Source organism: Bombina bombina, chromosome 1 (genome assembly GCF_027579735.1).
Source record: "Bombina bombina isolate aBomBom1 chromosome 1, aBomBom1.pri, whole genome shotgun sequence".
NCBI lineage: Eukaryota > Metazoa > Chordata > Amphibia > Anura > Bombinatoridae > Bombina > Bombina bombina.
Window position 1 is genome coordinate 598,610,692 of NC_069499.1, and position 19,623 is coordinate 598,630,314.

Below are 19,623 nucleotides of genomic sequence, written 5' to 3' on the forward strand. Positions count from 1 at the left end.
TATAGTTATATCTCTCTATATCTATCCATCTATCTATCTATCTATCTATCTATCTATCTATCTATCTATCTATCTATCTATAATATATACGCATATATATATATATATATATATATAGATATATATGCAGTTTACTGGTAGAATTTCCATAAACAGGAAAACTAAGTAATACAAATGTAAACACAATAAGCACCTTGTAATTACAAGACATTTCTGGTGTGTTGCTATAGAATGAGATATCAACTAAGTCTAAACATTTTTAAAACAATTCTTGTTTGCTGCAAATGTTTTCAATGTCCAAACTTCACCTACGGTTTGCCTGATTTGGAGGAGACAATCTGGGCTTAAGTCTGCAGACAACAAGCCTAGTCACAATAGTATAGAGTGCATTGTTTTGCAGTTGTTATCAGTTAGAGACATTAGGGAAAGATTTATAGCAGAGTTAGCCTTGAGATGTCAGCCAGGTGCATTTCAAGTTCTTAGAATTTTAAAATCCCCTCTTTTCTGAGATAAATTACGTCAAAAGGGGGCAAAATGAATAATGAAGGTGTCTAGCAAAGATGTTTAACTATGCATAACTAAATAATTTATATTAAAATTTCAAGGTGTTCACTGTTTTGTTAAAGGGTATGAAACCCAAAATGTTTCTTTTATGATTCACATAGAGCATGTCAATTTTAAATGAGTTTCCAATTTACTTCTGTAATCAAATTTGCTTCATTCTCATGTTGTCTTTTGTTTAAAAGAATACCTAGGTAAGCTCAGGAGTAGCAGAGCATTGGTGGCTGCACATATATGCCTCTGGTCATTGGCTTAATTGATATGTTCATCTAACTCCCAGCAGTGCATTGCTGCTCCTACAACAAAACATAACAAGAGAACAAAGCTAAATTAATAAAATAATACATTTGGAAAGCTGTTTAAAATTGTATGCTCTCTCTGAATCATGAAAGGAAAAAAATTGTTTCACGTCCCTTTTAAGTAATAGCTGTTCTCTCTATATACTTGTTCTCTCTATATGCTTGTTCTCTCTATAATACTTGTTCTCTCTATAATACTTGTTCTCTCTATATACTTGTTCTCTCTATAATACTTGTTCTCTCTATAATACTTGTTCTCTCTATATACTTGTTCCCTCTATAATACTTGTTCTCTCTATACTTGTTCTCTCTATAATATTTGTTCTCTCTATACGTGTTCTCTCTATAATACTTGTTCTCTCTATACTTGTTCTCTCTATACTTGTTCTCTCTCTATATACTTGTTCTCTCTTTATACTTGTTCTCTCTCTATACTTGTTCTCTCTATATGCTTGTTCACTCTATATGCTTGTTCTCTCTATATGCTTGTTCTCTCTATATACTTGTTCTCTCTATAATACTTGTTCTCTCTATATACTTGTTCTCTCTATAATACTTGTTCTCTCTATAATATTTGTTCTCTCTATACGTGTTCTCTCTATAATACTTGTTCTCTCTATACTTGTTCTCTCTCTATATACTTGTTCTCTCTCTATACTTGTTCTCTCTATATGCTTGTTCTCTCTATATGCTTGTTCTCTCTATATACTTGTTCTCTCTATATACTTGTTCTCTCTATAATACTTGTTCTCTCTATATTACTTGTTCTCACTTGTTCTCTCTATAATACTTGTTCTCTCTATAATACTTGTTCTCTCTATAATACTTGTTCTCTCTATAATACTTGTTCTCTCTATAATACTTGTTCTCTCTATATTACTTGTTCTCACTTGTTCTCTCTATAATACTTGTTCTCTCTATAATACTTGTTCTCTCTATAATACTTGTTCTCTCTATAATACTTGTTGTTGAGGAATAAAATGATCGCTTTACTCAGACCTATGGTTGAACAATATGGATTTTTAGAATCAAGTGAAGGTATTAATAGGTTTATACCATGGCTAAATACAGAATATAATCCTAAAAAAGATATATATATATATATATATATATATATATATATATATACTTAATCTGAATCTAAGGAAAGTGTTTTTCAGTGTAGTACCATTTTTTTTTGCCCAAAATTGTCCTGAAAACAAAAGCCAAGCCAAGGAGCATTAATGAGGGTCTTCTTATGAGCCGATGACAATGTGAATAAAGTGGTGTTATTTTTGCAACTATAAGATTGCACATAGTCATATCTCTGTGCTTTTTTTGTGTGGCTTTAACTGTCATAATCTGAACAGAGATTTCTCTTTCATGACATAAAAAAAGATGTGTGTGTCAGCTTGCTCACTACGTCACTAGTTACAGACTATAAAATCACTGTAGACGAGTACGAAATGTAGATTATTTCTGTATTTAAAGTGATTTTAAAGATTAATGTATAGGTGCCCGGTATCTAAACATACTCTTAAAAACAGGGGCACTTTCATTAATTAAACTTTACAAAGATGCTAATTTTTTAAAATACTTACCTTTGCGTTATGGTAAACATAACGCTGATTCACCTCCCGCAGATCCTGCTTTCTTTAGCAGATTGATGACGAATCTGGCTTCCTTTAATCATTGCGTGTCACCTTTGGCGTCCAGATCGTGGGGCACGAAACGATTGGAGGAAGCCGGATCGTCATCGATATAACTACAGCAGGAGCTACGGGCGGAGGATTGGCATTATGTTTACCATAATGCAAAGGTAAGTATTTTAAAAAATAAGCGTCTTTGTAAAGTTAGTATTTTTAGATACCGGGCACTTATTCATTAAACTTTACAATGACTTTAACAGTGAGTGGATTAGTACATTTCCCCTTTAATGCACTATTGATCCCTGCCTGAATGACCAACATTTACATTTTCTCAGACACATACATTAGACCTACACAGATATAAAGTATATAGAGTTAGTTTGATATGGGGAAAGTCACTTGTTCAGTTCGGGAGGAAGAATGTGAGAGACATGAAAGTAAAATGAAATGTTCATGATTCAGATACAGCATGTAATTAAAAAATGTACTTCTATTATCAAAACTTACTGTTCTCTTGATAACATTTGTTGAAAAGCATACAACAAATGATGCCAAGGTAGGTTCAGGAGTGTGCACTTTTCTTTTGCATTATATGGCAGCAGTGTTTGCAACAATATTTCAAATAGTGTTTTGCATTATTGTAAATACTGTAGCCCTCCATTTCTCAAATTGTTCAAAAAAATTGTTAGACACATCTGCCATATAGTGCTCGGGACATGCACATTTTTCTTTTAAGATTCAGATACAGTATGTAATTTTAAACAACTTTCTAATTTACTTCTATTATCAATTTTCTTTGTGCTTTTGGTATCTTTTGTTGAAAAGCAGGAACGTCTACTTAGGATTTTGCTCCCTCATCGAAATTTGCTACCTTTATGAGCGAATGCTCAGAATTATGTAATCTCACTCTACATGTTTGAAAAGAATGTGTGGCATGCAATTATGGAATTAAAAGCATGTGCACGTTAAGGTAGCAAATTACGACGGACAGCCGGATTATCCTCCCTTTTACTGTTAAAGCGCCGTTCACAGGCATGCACAGTTCAAGGTAGCAAATTTCGACAGTGTAGCCTCTTACAATCCACAACGTTTTTAACATCACCTAATGTGCACATTAAATTTTATATATATATAATTTAATTTGCATATTGTGTGAAGTTAAAAATATTGGGGATTGTATGAGGTTAGACTGTTAAAATTTGCTACCTTGAATTCGCATTTCCGTAGACGTCGCTTTAACAATCAAAGGGAGGATAATCCGGCTGTCCGTCGTAATTTGCTACCTTCATGTGCACATGCTTTCAAACGCATTCCACACATTATTTTCAAAGATGTGGAGTGTGATTGTGTAATTCTGAGCAAAGCAAATTTGATAATAGAAGTCAAATGGAAACTTTTTAAAAATAGCATGCTCTGCATGGGTCACAAATGACATTTCCCTTGAAATAAAAATGTTTCTGTTAACAATGTTGTGTTTGCAATTAATAGCAAAGTATACCAGTCTATTTTAAACATATAAAATGTACATGTCAGGCGGTGAAATCTTAGTGTTATAAACACTTAGCCCTGGTTGGTTGAGGTAACAGAAACATATCTCAGAAGCTTAAAGGATTTGAAGTAAATGCGCCACATTCCGAGTGCATTCCCTACAAGCTGCCTGTGAATGGCTTGACAGCACATTATTTGTCCTCTTGGTTGTTTTGCTATTTTCCCCCTCTGCAGTGTCCCTTTAATAATGCAATTTTTTTTTTTTAAACTACAGAATCTTCAAATGAGTACAAAGGATTAAATCTTCATTTAGGGAATACTTCGGTGACGATAACTCTTATTTATCATAGTCTAATCATATTGTAGAAATATTAAATATAAATTAGTGCTTGTAATCTTAAAAAAAAAAAAAAAGGTAAATTCAAAGTAGAGAGAGGTTTTCCTATCCTTGCATATATTTCACACCTAGTTATATCATATAATGTGTTAACAAAGCAACGTGCTTTTTGTTTCAAGTTATATGACAATATCCATCCAGTTCTGAATAAGGAAAACAGCAACACACACTATGGGCTAGATAACAAGTGGCACGCTATTTCGCGTTTTTGCTTGCCCGCCCGCAAACACCGCTAGAACTAAACTTTTCATGCTCGCGGATTAGGTTGCATATTACAGGTTAAAATGAAATGGTTTACATGCAAGCAAAACCTGATGCGTGCTAAGTTCAGGACTTTGGATATTACAGTATCGCACCCGTGCTAATGTTAGCATGCTTCTTATAATCTATCCCTATATTTTCTTTGGCTTTGTGCAACATAACTAAGGGTTAACACCCGAAACATTGTTGTAGTATTGTTCATGCCAAACAATATGGAATAAAAAGCAAAATGAGTAATAGTTTTGCTTTTTCAGGATCTGTTATATAGGTGTTGGCAGACACCTGCAGCGGGCACACAGAACATTACCTTTCGGACATATAAATATGTATCAAGTTCACCAGGTGATTAAAGGTAAAGAAAAAACGTAATAATTACTATAGATGAAATACTATATAATTATTATTAATTATACTATCTATAATTACTAATTATAGATAGTACTTCTTCCAATAAAGGGACATGAAACTCAAAAATGGTCTTTAATGATTCAAACAACTTTCTAATTTACTTCTATTATCAATTTTAATTTGTTCTCTTGGTATCTTTTGTTGAAAAGCAAGCACGTTTGCTTAGAAGACGGCCTTTTTCTGAAACACTATATGGCAGCAGTTTTGCAAGAATGTTATTCATTTGCAAGAGCACTAAATAGCAGCACTATTTCCTGCCATTTAGTGCTCCAGATGCCTACCTAGGTATCTCTTCAACACAGAATATCATGTGAATGAAGCAAATTTGACAATAGAATTAAACTGGAAACTTTTTAAAAATGGCATTCTCTGTCTGATTCACAAGAGAGAATGTTAAAGTTTCATATCCCTTAAAAGTAGCTTTTAGATAATTCTGTTAAGTTGCAGACGTTGGTTTTAGGCTTCCTTTGACATTTCTAGTTGTGGAACTGAATCAGGCAAATTGTATTAGTTTTCCCAAACAGGATTTGCTGGCTATGACATAATAATTATTGACGTAATATAATCCAGAAGACATATTGGTTGGTATGTAAAACTACCCTGATTCAAGATCAAATGATTTGTTTAGCACAAGGGTTGGGATCAGGGACAATTTGTGACTGCCATAGGTTAAAATGTCACATGAATGCACTCTCCAGTTTATCCTAGTCCTCAGACTTTTATTCAGAAATAAAATGTTTGTAAAAGCCCTTTGATCTTCCTACAGTGCATAGAGGATATAACTTTTATCCCTGTGAAGTGTTCAATAAAGCCTTATCCAAGGTTCTTACAATTTATCATAAAGATGGAACCTGGTCAGCCCTACAAGCCTTCTATTTTAAAGCCATTTATGTATTTGTTTTGAAGAAATGCTGTTTTCTGTAGTTCTTTCTTTCTCAGTTTCTTATGAATTTCCATAGTCATAGTAATAGAGAAAAGGTGCTAGGAACAACTGAAATTCATATTTTTAAGATTCTGTTGTTGGAATAGCGGTGCCAGCTATGACCGAGGTTAAATGTGGTGCTCAGAAATACAAGACTTATGGAACACTAATTTAGTGCTCTCTCTATCCATAAATCAGTAAAAATGTATTTGTCAATTGTCTGTGCCTTGCATTCATTTCTTGAGCAATCACATTGTGCCAGCTATGCACTGCTAATAAACCCCCTTGCCATATATCCACTAACTGCTAAGACCCTTCAGTTAACACATAAACTGCCAACCCCATAACCTCTAAGACTCCAACCTCTAAAGATACCAACAAGTACTAAAAATTAAAACTCTACAAAAAATAAAAAAGCACCTCTAGAAACCTCCAACCCAAGTTTTCAACAACCAAAATGTATATATTATATTCAGAACAGGGCTCTCGTCTCTCTTAAGGCTGTGACACACTGCAAGCGGAGCGGTGCACAGCTGTGCACGCTCAGTGTGTCCTGCCTTTTCATCTCTGAGCACTCTGCTGCGTCAGGTCGCATAGCTGAGCGCTCAGAGATGAAATAATTGAACTTCAGAAGCGATGTGACACGGTGCAAGGCAGCTGCATCGCCTCGCGCCGCATCGCTTGCAGTGTGTCACAGCCTTTAAGCAGTAACTAACTTTACTAGTGATATAATTAATATCAAGACAAATTTGACTAGTATGGGACATGTTAATTTAGGTATGTGCATGAGACAATTATTTGGTTAATTTTATTTTAACCAATTACTTATAATTTCAATGTATCTAGCTTTATAAGTCTTAGTCCATTTTTCTGCTTTCACATCATACATTGCATATCTCAGAAAAATCAACACTCTCACTCAGAGAATTTATTTATCAGGTTGGGCTAAATATCTAATTTCTATGTTGAAAGGATGCAATTCCTAGATCTGCTGTGGGGATCCTAATAATCCACCAGTTATTGGCTATAAAGAGCAGCATCCAATCCTGCAAACTTTATGGATCGTTGATTTGTATTGTAAAGATTAATCGAAGGACATTTTTGCTGCATTTATGACCCCAGAGCTGAGGACTGGATTGTCAGGACCTGAGGCGGCAACCTCACATATAGTTACGCCCCCCCCCCACACCACCTGGTAAGCCGGGTATCACAGTCCGAGTCCATATTTTGGTTGTCACTTATTGCAGACATTTCTAGAGAGCAACTGGTTTTATATTCAAGCAAAAAATATTATACTTGAAGGAAATCAAGATAGCGCTGACCTCATGGGAAGAGGAGATCCTTCGACTACTAGATGATCACCTTCTAAAACTAGAACGGCTGCTGATAGCAGCATTTGAGAAAATATCTACGGGCTATCTAGAGTACAGAAGGAAGATCTGCAAACACCCAGTGAGAGAGATGTGATGGGTAATATGGAATCATTTGCTGATTTTAAAGATACCAACCTTATAGATTTGCGTAGATACATTATTCGGGCTAAGCAACATCTCATCAGATATGACCGGAGACCCTTTGATTAAATATACAGAAGCTGAGATTCCCTATGATTTGTGGCCCAACCTGCTTTCATAGTTTAATTACAAAAAAGTGGTGAGATATTCTAGACCATTTATACAGCAGTCAGGTTTTTGTTGGCTATATACCTACCAGGGACTCAGATTAACAGCTTGCTGTTCGCATCTGGAAGGACAGATACATTTTCCAAACTCATGGTTGCCTAAAATTGTAAGTGGGGGGGAGTTCTCAAAGTCGGAGTTGGCTAAATAACTATATCTTTGTTCACTACTGCCTAGTATTAGGGATATGATGATGGCAGACTTTTCTTATGACTTTTACCTTTAACTTAGGTATTATCCCACTAAAAGATAGTATGTGTACCGTGCAAGCCTTATTAAGTTGGACACTCTTTAAGTTAAGTAAGTTTGATATTCATCTAGGGGTAATTCTGAATGTTTGTACAGATCTAAAATCACTGACTAGTTTATACATAGTATATGATATTCAGTAAAGGAGCCAGAATAGTTAGTTATTACGTGTTTTCATGTTTACACTTTAGAAGTTAAGGTTATTTCAGCATGACACTCTTCAGATTAGTACTACTGCAGAGGAGGGGTGTTTATCCCACACTGAACAAGTGTTGATGTCTTGAAATGTTACTTACAGCCTGCTTTCTTAACTACTGTGGTTTGAGGCCTGTTCTGTTGTCAGCGGCCGAGACTGTGGGGCAGGCTTTATTTATGCTTTGTTTAATACATGGTATTGTGGTTCATTTCCCACAAGAGTATTGTTAAAACCTTTATTAAAAATGAATATTGCATAAATATGCTATTACATGTTTTCATCTATTTAACAGTAAAGGGCTCCAATGATCATATATATATATATATATATATATATATATATATATATATATATATATATATATATATATATATATATATATATATATATATATATATACAGGTATACCCCGCTCATACAGCGGGTTAGGGACCGGAGCCCCGCTGTAAAGTGAAAACCGCCTTAAAGTGAAACAAGGCAGTTTTAGCTTTCTTTTCACTTGCCAGTGTGTTTAAAAACATGTTTTAATTAACTTATATTAGGTGTGCAATAGCGCTAAGTTTAGTTTAACACTAGCACAGCACAGTATTCAATAATTACTGTACCTGTAAAATAGTGACAATTACTGTAGTACAATTTGCCAGACTATAGCACTGAGACACAGATTGCACTGTAATGCTGTAAACAGAGTTAACTAAGCATAATAAAATGGTGCCAGTCACTTTTCTTGCAATCTCACAAAGATTACATCACTGTTTTAAAATCCTTGGAGGTTGAACTTCAGCTCCACAAAGCGCTGTATCAGCGAAGCGCTGTAAAGTGAGGTATACCTGTGTGTGTATATATATATATATATATATATATATATATATATATATATATATATATATATATATATATTCATATGTACACATATATAGACATATATAAATACATACATATCCATCTTTAGAGATGTATATGTACTGTATGTATTTCTATGTTAAAGCCCCTTGGCTGTCTTTTTTTTCTAACACCTGAGACCTCATATCTTTGAGCCCTTTATAACTTTTGTGTGCAATATTTGTTTTGAATCATTTTTATTAGATAGTGTTATTATGAGTGTAACTGCACTTTGTAATGCATTTTTGATGTGTTTTGTGCAACTTTTATGTTTCAACGGGAACCTGTGGATGACAGATGGAAGAGGCGCCTCATGGGACAAGTATCGTTTAAGGCAGCAAAGGGACACACATAAGCAGCGGACCCCCCACACAGAGTGTTACTCACAAGAGCGGCGGTACAAACGTGTACCCAGACAGGCAGGACGGAACCAAAAGTCGCCCGTCAGACAGGCGTAAGCTCGGTACGCTAGGCAAACGTCACTCAGCAAGCAGCGTCAGAGTAAACCCAGCAGGGGAACCAATAGAGTCGAAGGGAACTCGACACAGCGAACCTCCAAAGGGGATCAGGAACGTACCAAATTGCTCCAGCGGCAATAGTAATAGAGAACAGGCAGGTGTGATGTACTCAAGGATACATTTATTGAGTACAAACAGATAAAAACAAGCGTACAGCAACGCGTTTCTCAACAAATAGTCGTTTCGCAAAACAGTTAACCAGAACTCTGAAGTCGCGGTAATCATTCAAGTGTAAATCGTGATTGCGCTCAAGCAATGGCATTTACTTTCAACCCGTAATATGAGAGTTAAGCCCGACGAGGGCAAACCATCGCGATATACCCCTTATCGCTCCACTCGTAATCTAGCCCTAAGGTGGGACAGGGATTAGATTCTCTATATTTAAAGAGGTACAAATTGTCTTTAGGGTAGAAGCACATCTTGAGGCAATTACATTCATACACATCCTAGGAGGGATATATCTGAAAGCCTACTTTAATAGTCACCATAATTTCCATCTGTGGGAACAGTCACTGATAGAAGACAGAACCCCAGAGCCAGAATAAATGTATCCTGAATAAATGACAGCTTCAAGAGCTATTGCATGAGGTCCATTGACCCTCAGAACTGATTTCTATAACACGGTCAGTCCGTGGTGTACCTTTTCTTTTAACTGCAGTGACTTTGCCGTGTAACACATAGCTCTCTGACCTGATGAACATCGAATCTTCATGTAATCAGTGTCACTTACACAGAAGTAATTTTAAAATATTTGAATGGTTTTAATAACTTGGCTATGGAAAATTAAATTTTAAAACATAAGGGTTTTTAATGTTTAAACATATTATTTACTTTCTGTAAAACAAAATATGGGGCCACACGTAGCGTATCCTTTGGTGTCTTTCAAATTTTTTGCTATCCCAGTAAGAAGTGTGATCACATTTTACAGAGGATACCAAAAGACTTGAAAGACACCACAGGCTACACCAGAGCTCAACAAGCCCAGGAGCCAGGGAGCCAGTGGCTCCTAGAATTTTACTACTGGCTCCTAAGTTTTTGGGTGATTCTACAAATATCTATATACAAATACCAGTGCCTGGCTCCTAAAAGTATGTCTAGCTCAGAAATATTCTTACTGGTTGGCTCCTAAACAGATTTGTCAACCACTGGGCTACGCTATGTGGCGCTCTATATTTTGTTTTTACAGACTAGACAGCCGTGTTTCTTTGATGCTTCAGTCCTCAACAGCAACCGGTACAGTCCTTGGGAAGTCATTTTTTTTAAAGACAATTCTGAGACTTTTAAATAGACTGTATATAATTACCCTTAAAATCAGTGGAATATTCAGTTGGTTGTCTGTTTATCTGTTATCACATAAATTGACACATTGTGAGGTTCTCTGTTTTTGTGAGTAAAGAATGCTCAGGCCCCCCCCCCTTTTTTTTTTCTACAGCTCAAATTAAGTTGTATCTTTAGGTTTAAGCTGCACTTCACTTACATACATTTTATTACTTAGTGATTTACAGATCTATGCATTTTTCTATGCATTTTCTTTCCTATGACATGGAGAGTCCACAACGTTATTCCAATTACTAGTGGGATATTCACTCCTGGCCAGCAGGAGGAGGCAAAGAGCACCCCAGCAGACTGCGATGATTGACCTCCCCAATAAGTCGGGTGAGGAGGATACCTCAGTAGCTTCTGAGGGGGAGATCTCAGATTCTGACAGTGTAAATCCTTTGACTGATTCTGAAGAAGTAAACTTCAGATTTAAGCTTGAACACCTTTGTTTACTTCTAAAGGAGGTACTGGCTACTTTGGACGACTCCGATCCTTCTGTCGCTGTCAACCCTAAGAAATCTAGTAAGCTTAATAAATACTATGATGTTTTCCTGTTCCAGACCATGTGTCGGAGATCTTATCACAGGAATGGGATAAACCAGGGATTCCCTTTTCCCCTTCTCCCGTTTAAAAAAAAAAAAAAATGTTCCCTGTTGCTGACTCCATTTGGGACTCATGACGCACTGTGCCTAAGGTGGAAGGAGCTATTTCTACTCTGGCCAAAAGAACTACGATTCCTATAGAGGATAGCTGTTCTTTTAAGGATCCCATGGATAAAAAGCTTGAGGCTTAATTAAAGAAAATGTATATTCATCAGGGATTACAATGGCAACCTGCTGCTAGTATTTCTACGGTAGCAAGCGCAGCATCTTATTGGTGGGATCCTTGTCAGAGCTAATTTAGAGGATACTTCATTAGAGGAGATCCAAGATAGGATTAAGGCCCTTAAGCTGGCCAATTCCTTTATCTCTGATGCCAATATGCAAGTCATTAGACTGGGAGCCAAGATGTCTGGCTTCGCTGTTCTAGCTCACAGGGCTCTGTGGCTAAAATCTTGGTTAGCTGATTTAACTTCCAAGTCCAAGCTCCTGTCAATACCTTATAAGGGTAAGACCCTTTTTAGTCCTGGTCTATAATTCTGGGTGGAAAAGGTTTTTTCCTAACTCAGGATAAGAAGAATAGACCTAAGGGTCGCCAAAATTCAAATTTTCGTTCCTTTCGTAACTTCAAGGGACAAAAATCCTCCTCTTCCTCCTCCAAGCCGGAACAGTCCAAGTCCTCTTGGAGATCCAGTCAGCCTTGGAATAAGGGGAAGCAGTCAAAGAAGCCTTCATCTGAGGTTAAATCAGCATGAAGGGTCCTCCCCCGATCTGGTAGTGGATCAAGTTGGGGGCAGACTTTCCTTTTTTTGTCAAGCTTGGATACGCGATGTCCCATATCCTTACGCTGTGAACATAGAATCTCAGGGTTACAAGATAGGATTCAAGACTTGTCCTCCCAGGGGCAGATTCATCCTCTCAAGATTATCTGTAGATCAGGTAAAAAGAGAGGCCTTCTTAAGCTGCGTTCAGGACATTTCCTCCCTGGGGGTGATTTTCCAGTTCCGGTAAAGGAACAGGGTTGAGGATTTTATTCAAATCTTTTTGTGGTTCCCAAAAAAAGAGGGAACTTTTCGACCCATTTTACACCTAAAATCTCTCAACAAATTCCTCAGGGTTCCGTCCTTCAAGATAGAAACCATTCGTTCCATTCTTCCTTTGGTCCAAAAGGGTCAGTTCATGACGACCATAGACCTGAAGGACGCATATCTGCATGTTCCTGAGATTCGCTTTTCTAGACACGCACTTTCAATTTGTTGCTCTCCTGTTTGGCATTTGCCACAGCTCCCTGAATTTTCACCTTTTCTTGCCACAGCTCCCTGCCTTTTCACCTTTTCTTGGTTCAAACGTCATCTTTTCAACTAACAAACTCTCGTACAGAGATCTTGTTGTCTTTTTTACGTTCCCACGGGTGGAAAGTGAATCTGGAAAAGAGTTCCCTTGTTCCAACTACAAGGGTGTTTTTCTTAGGGACCATCATGTATTCCCTATCCATGAAGATTTTTCTGAAGGATGTCAGAAAATCAAAACTCCTCAATTCATATCTCTCTCTCCAGTCTACTGGTCGTCCATCGGTGGCTCAATGCATGGAGGAAATTGGTCTGATGGTTGCTTCCATGGACATCCTTCCTTTTGCTCGGTTCCATCTGAGATCTCTGCAACTATGCATGCTCAGTCAATGGAACAGAGACCATTCAGATCTATCTCAGAGGATAGATCTGGATCTTCTTACAAGAGACTTTCTCTCGTTGTGGGTTTCACAGGATCATCTGTCTCAGGGCACATGCTTCCAGGGACCCTCCTGGGTAATTGTGACCATGGGCGCCAGCCTGGTAGGCTGGGGAGCAGGCTGGGGCTATTTAAAAGCTCAGGGCCTGTTGACTCTTCCCATAAACATCTTAGAGTTGAGAGCAATCTTCAATGCCTTGATAGCTTGGCCTCAGCTATCTTTAGCTCGGTTTATCAGATTCCAGTCAGACAACATCACCTCAGTGGCTTACATCAACCACCAGGGAGGAACTCAGGGTTCGCTTGGTATGAAGGAGGTGACGCGCATTATAGAGTGGGCGGAAGCTCACGATTGTCTCCTCTCTGCCATTCGCATTTCAGGAGTGGACAACTGGGAGGCGAATTTTCTGAGCAGACAGAACTTTCATCCTGGGAAGTGGGCTCTCCATCCTGAGGTGTTCACCAGGATATCCCTCAGGTGGGGGGTTCCAGAGTTGGATCTGATGGTGTCTCGCCATAACGCCAAGCTTCCAAGGTACGGTTCAAGGTCAAGAGATCCTCAGGCCACCCTGATAGATGCTCTGGCGGTTCCTTGGGATTTCGGTTTAGCATACCTGTTTCCTCCGTTTGCTCTCCTACCACGAGTTATTGCTCGTATCAAGCAGGAGAGGGCGTCTGTAATTCTAATATCTCCTGCATGGCCTCCCAGGATCCGGTTTGCGGACCTGGTGAAGATGTCATCTCTTCCACCTTGGATGTTACCTCTGAGGAAGGACCTTCTAACACAGGGTCCTTTCCTCCATCCAATTCTAGTCTCTGAAGCTGACTGCTTGGAGATTGAACACTTAGTTTTGGCCAAGCGTTAGTTTTCAGAGTCGGTCATTGATACCATTCTTCAGGCTCGCAAACCAGTTACTCGTAAGATTTACCATAAGGTATGGCGCAAATACCCATATTGATGTGAATCAAAGGATTTCTCTTGGAGCAGGGTTATGATTATTAGAATTTTGTCTTTTCTCCAGGAGGGTCTGGAGAAGGGCTTGTCAGTCAGTTCTCCGAAGGGTCAGATTTCTGCACTGTCTATTCTTTTACACAAACGTCTAGCAGATGTGCCAGATGTTCAATCTTTTTTTCAGGCCCTGGTCAGAATCATGCCTGTGTTTAAACCTGTTGCTCCTCATTGGAGCTTGAACCTTGTTCTCAAAGTTTTGCAGCAGGCTCTGATTGAGCCAATGCATTCTGAAGATATTAAGTTATCTTGGAAGGTTTTGTTTCTTGTTGCTATTTCTTCTGCTCATAGAGTTTCTGAACTCTCGGCTCTACAGTGTAATTCCCCTTACTTTATTTTTCATGCGGATAAGGCGGTCCTTCGTACTAGGTTGGGTTTTTTCCCTAAGGTGGTTTCGGGTTGAAACATTAATTAAGAAATTGTTTTTCCTTCTCTTTGTCCTAATCCTTCTTCTAATAAGGAACGTCTTTTGCATAACTTGGATGTTGTGCATGCTCTAAAATTTTACCTGCAGGCTACTAAAGATTTTCGTCTGTCTTCTGCCCTGTTTGTTTGTTTCTCTGGAAAGCGTAAAGGTCAGAAGGCCACTTCTACTTCTCTTTCCCTATGGTTGAGAAGTATGATTAGTTTTGCTTATGAGACTACTAGTCAGCAGCCTACTGAGAGAATTACGGCTCACTCTACTAGGGCTGTCTCCTCTTCTTGGGCTTTCAAAAATAAAGCTTCTGTGGAACAGATTTTCAAGGCGGCAACATGGTCCTCTCTGCACACTTTTTCCAAATTCTACAAATTTGTTACTTTTGCCTCGGTTGAGACCTCTTTTGGGAGAAAGGTTCTTTAAGTGGTGGTGCCTTCTTTTTAGGTCCTCCTGCCATTTTTCTGCATCCCTGTTCATTCCGTGTCCTCTAGCTTGGGTATTGGTTCCCACTAGTAATTGGAATGACGTTGTGGCCTCTCCATGTCATAGGAAATGAAACAAAATTGATGCTTACCTGATAAATTTCTTTCTTTCCGGACACTACCCCACCCTTAAATAAGAAAGTATTTTTTGTTAAACCTCAGGCACCTCTACACCTTTGTGTTATCTTCTTTTTCCATTTCCCTTCGGCCAAATGACTGGGGGTTATGGGTAAGGGAAGTGACAATTAACAGCTTTGCTGGGGTGCTCTTTACCTCCTCCTGCTGGCCAGGATTGAATATTCCACTAGTAATTGGAATGACGTTGTAGACGCTCCATGTCCGGAAAGAAAGACATTTATCAGGTAAGCATACATTTTGTTTTTTCCTGTTCTTTAAATTGCTAAATTGTCTGTTTCTGTTTTGGTTCTATATTTGCATATTTTTGATCAAACTCAAGTGCATAATTGCTCATTTTTCTATAGTCTGTCACAATGGGATTTAAAGTTGGTACATGAAACCTGTAATGTTCTTCATAAATTGTATGCCATTATTCCCAGCTTTCTGATCAGCAAAGGGTATTAGATCTGAGTGTTCTTTCTTGTATAAAGTTTCATTCACATCTATTTTTTTCATAACTCATAACTCAAATTAATATTGCTTTTTTCTTTAAATAAGCTTCACCAAGCAGCAAATCGAACCTTTCTTCTGCTGATGAGAATTAATAAATTTGAAACTGCTGCCCAGGCATGGTTTGTGTTTGCTGGGCCTACCCCATAAAGGGGATTGCTGTGTTTAAACACAGTACTTAGGAGCAAAATTCATGAGATAATATATATCTAATTTACATATCTTACCCAGTGTTCCCTGTTACATTGGTAACAATGTATATAGAGCACTTCTGGGGAAAAGCAAGCAGCTATACTTTCCTAGATTTGCTAATTTTCTATACAATCAATCTATCGCTCCTTCTTTTAATATATAAAAGTGTAAATATTCAAACATGCCAAAACGCCACTTTTTTATTTTATTAATAACAAGCTTTTTCTATGCATACTAAATATAGTTGAGATTATTGTAATAGCATATTAACCTAAACATCATATTTTGTAGTTACTTATCCATTTTGTCCTTCACTCAAGACTGTGGAGGATCTAAAGCAATGATACCTAGACAAGTATATTGTCCTATCATTTTTTTCTTACTAGAATGCCTGCATTTTATTGTATATTGGACAGAAGGGAAGAGATTTATTGGGAAGTGAAAAAACTCTTACCTCTTACTGTGTGTTAAATCATTCTACTTGCTATTGTTGCTGCTCTTCTTTCTTATATTTTATTCATTCATTTTAAATCATTCTAAATAACTTTAATGACTTTCACATGCATCTGTTAGTATAGTGTTGACTGTTTTTCTTGCAGGTCCTCATTGTGTCAGATGAAACTGACCCTCCATACATGCGACCACCTCTTTCAAAGGAACTCTGGTTCTCTGATGATCCAAACGTGAGCCAGACTCTTCGCTTCAAGCAGTGGAATGGGAAAGAGAGAAGGTGAGGGTAGGGGGGCAGTGGTGAGAGGAGGTAGAAGATTTAAGGTGAGTAGGGAGAAAAAGAGGAAAAAAAGGAAAAAGGAGACACTGGGGACTTGCTGGTGATTGGTGCCTGTACACATTTGTCTCTTATGATTGGCTGACTAGATTTGTTCATCTAGCTCTAACATTTTTCACTAAAAAAATCTCATCGCAGAAAGTGAAAGAAAGTTCTGCCTCTGGGAAGGAGAGTAGGTGTAAAGGTTTGGTGTTCATTTATACATAGCGTCTACAGAACCTGCCATAGTTTGCCTCTGTTGTGATCATTCACCTGTCATTTATTGTCCGATTATCCTATACTTGTAAAAAAACACACATGTTGATAATACAATGAACGCTCATTCTGGCTTTGAACTATGCTCTGCAACTAACAATGTAATAGATTAGCTTATCAGAGTTTATGTAGCCTCTTGATCACTGTTGCACAAGAGCATTGATGGACATGCTGTGAATATAACTTCTAAAGAGTGAATGATAATCCAGGCTTAATTCTATAAACTATAACTCTCCACCTCTCTCTTTTTTCCTCCCTTCCCTACTTTCACTCTATTTTTCCCTCCCTCTGTCTTTTTTCTCCTGCTTTGCCCCTCTCTCTTCTTGTGTTTATCTCCATCTGCAGTATCTTTTTCCAGCCTCCATCCTTCTATGTGGCCCCCCATGAGCTGATGTCTGCTGAAAATGGTGGGGTGTCAGTTCTTACTGGGCGAAAGGTAAGTGATTTTTTTGTGTGATGGGCACATGGTAAAAATGTAAAGAGACAGTAAAGTTAACATTAAACTTAAATGGATTGGATAGAACTCTCCAATTTACTTTTATTATGAATTTAGCTTAGTTCTCATGGTATCCTTTGTTAAAAAGTAATCTTATGTGAGCTCAAAAGCATCCACATGTATTTAGCCATCTGGCAGCAGTGTTTGCAATAATGTTTATAGCAATGTTATATAATGTTGCAAACACTACTGCCATACTATTTGCCTATCTAGATTTACTTACCAACAAAGGATACCAAGAAACAAAAGGAAATTTGATATCAGAAGTAAAAGTGAAAGTTGTTTAAATTTGCACTCTGTTTGAAGTATAGTTTTGTCTTTACTTTCCCTTTAAGTTGGAGCTGGCTAAGTAAGCTGATGCTTTGTATTGAGTTGTTGTATTCTGATAATCTGTGGGGTTTTTCTTCAGGTCGTACAATTAGATGTGCGTGAAAACAAGGCGAAGCTGGACGATGGGACTTTTATCACCTATGACAAATGTTTGATCGCCACAGGTAAATTGCCTTTTTCTTTGAAAGATGTCTGTAAGTTGTAATAAGGAATTAAAAGTACATATTCTCTGTGTCTGAAACGTTATTTGTGGGAAACAGTGATACATTCCACTGAGGTAAGCCACAAAATGTCCAGCACCAGTAGATGGCACAGTCTGCAAGCCACTAAGTATAAAACAGCAATCCCACAATAGACATAAAAGCCCAAATAGTAGCAGCACCACTAAAACTATAATGTCCATCGTTATTCAGGACTACTATTGCTCTACTGCTGAAGAAAGATGGACATTATAGTTTTAGCGGTGCTGCTACTTTATTTACTTTTAGATATTTATAGAAAAATAAGAGCCATAGCCACATTTGTGACTCCCTAGCTCATTAAATTTAAACCCCCCAGAGTAGAGGTTGATATGTTCTCAGGAATCAGTTTTCCTTGTCTGTAAGATGTGACTTGTAAGGTCATTATGTTGGACATTGTTTGCAGAACTCCAAAACCAGCTGCAGCACCAATCAGTGTAGTGTGTGAATATGTAAGAGGGGACACATACCAGCAATGATGCCTTTTACATACATTTATTGTACCCCAATTGGTGTTAGACATCTAGAGTTTGAGCCTCTTGGGGGAATTAAGGCTGGCTGCAGTTTTTGAGGGGAGTCAGGGATGGCTCTTCAGTCTAGGGGTGGCACATAGGGACAGCATTTTCTGACAAATAGTGTTGTTAATGGGGTTATATGGGGTTCTATATAAAAAAGTAATTAAAGTAAAATCATTCATACTTTATTTATCAAAAGTTAAAATCAGGATAGACATCCCTGATAGGTAAGTTACACTACCCACAACCACCTATATAATAATATTTAAAAGCAAAAGGGGCTCTCCTAACACTCTTCTGTTTCCTGGCCGATAACAGGAATCGTCGGCATCAGGTGACTGGAGTGATAGGATAAGCCTAGAAAGAACGTGCTGTACAAACGTTTCGGCTATTAGAAAGCCTTTCTCAATGATTCACATTCAATATCTAAAGGAATAAGCAGAGGCTCCGATGTTCGGAGCTTAATATATCCCCAAAACACCGGTTAGCAGCCAATCCGAGGCATATTCCAAGTTCTGCCTTCAGATCCTCCAATCGGTTACGGGCTTAATTCACGCCCATAAGAAAACATCCATGCTATTTATGGTTATTTTAACCTGAGGCTTTAACAGTATTTTATGCACAGTTCATTAAGTCCGACATCGAACCAATGATATGATGTAAGGCATTACTCCAATCAGAAGGAGGCTTTCTTATGGACGTGGAGTGTGCATAATAAACTGAACACCAGTGACGAGGTATGCGGCATAGCTCCAATCGGATGGATGTTTTCTTATGGGCGTGAATTAAGCCCGTAACCGATTGGAGGATCTGAAGGCGGAACTTGGAATATGCCTCGGATTGGCTGCTAACCGGTGTTTTGGGGATATATTAAGCTCCGAACATCGGAGCCTCGGCTTATTCATTTAGATATTGAATGTGAAACATTGAGAAAGGCTTTCTAATAGCCGAAACGCGTTTGTACAGCACGTTCTTTCTAGGCTTATCCTATCACTCCAGTCACCTGATGCCGACGATTCCTGTTATCGGCCAGGAAACAGAAGAGTGTTAGGAGAGCCCCTTTTGCTTTTAAATATTATTATATAGGTGGTTGTGGGTAGTGTAACTTACCTATCAGGGATGTCTATCCTGATTTTAA

General features: G+C 38.0%; 1 protein-coding gene across 2 annotated transcripts in view; it reads left to right on the top strand.

Annotated features, from left to right (window-relative positions):
• AIFM1 (apoptosis inducing factor mitochondria associated 1) overlaps nt 1-19,623 on the top strand; it is a 94,559-nt gene that overhangs the window by 12,513 nt on the left and 62,423 nt on the right. For both annotated transcript variants that reach the window (XM_053698923.1, XM_053698924.1), the window contains 3 exons: nt 16,463-16,593; nt 17,251-17,341; nt 17,811-17,895. In XM_053698923.1, coding sequence (XP_053554898.1) covers nt 16,463-16,593; nt 17,251-17,341; nt 17,811-17,895 — 307 coding nt within the window. The remainder of the gene's footprint in view (nt 1-16,462; nt 16,594-17,250; nt 17,342-17,810; nt 17,896-19,623) is intronic.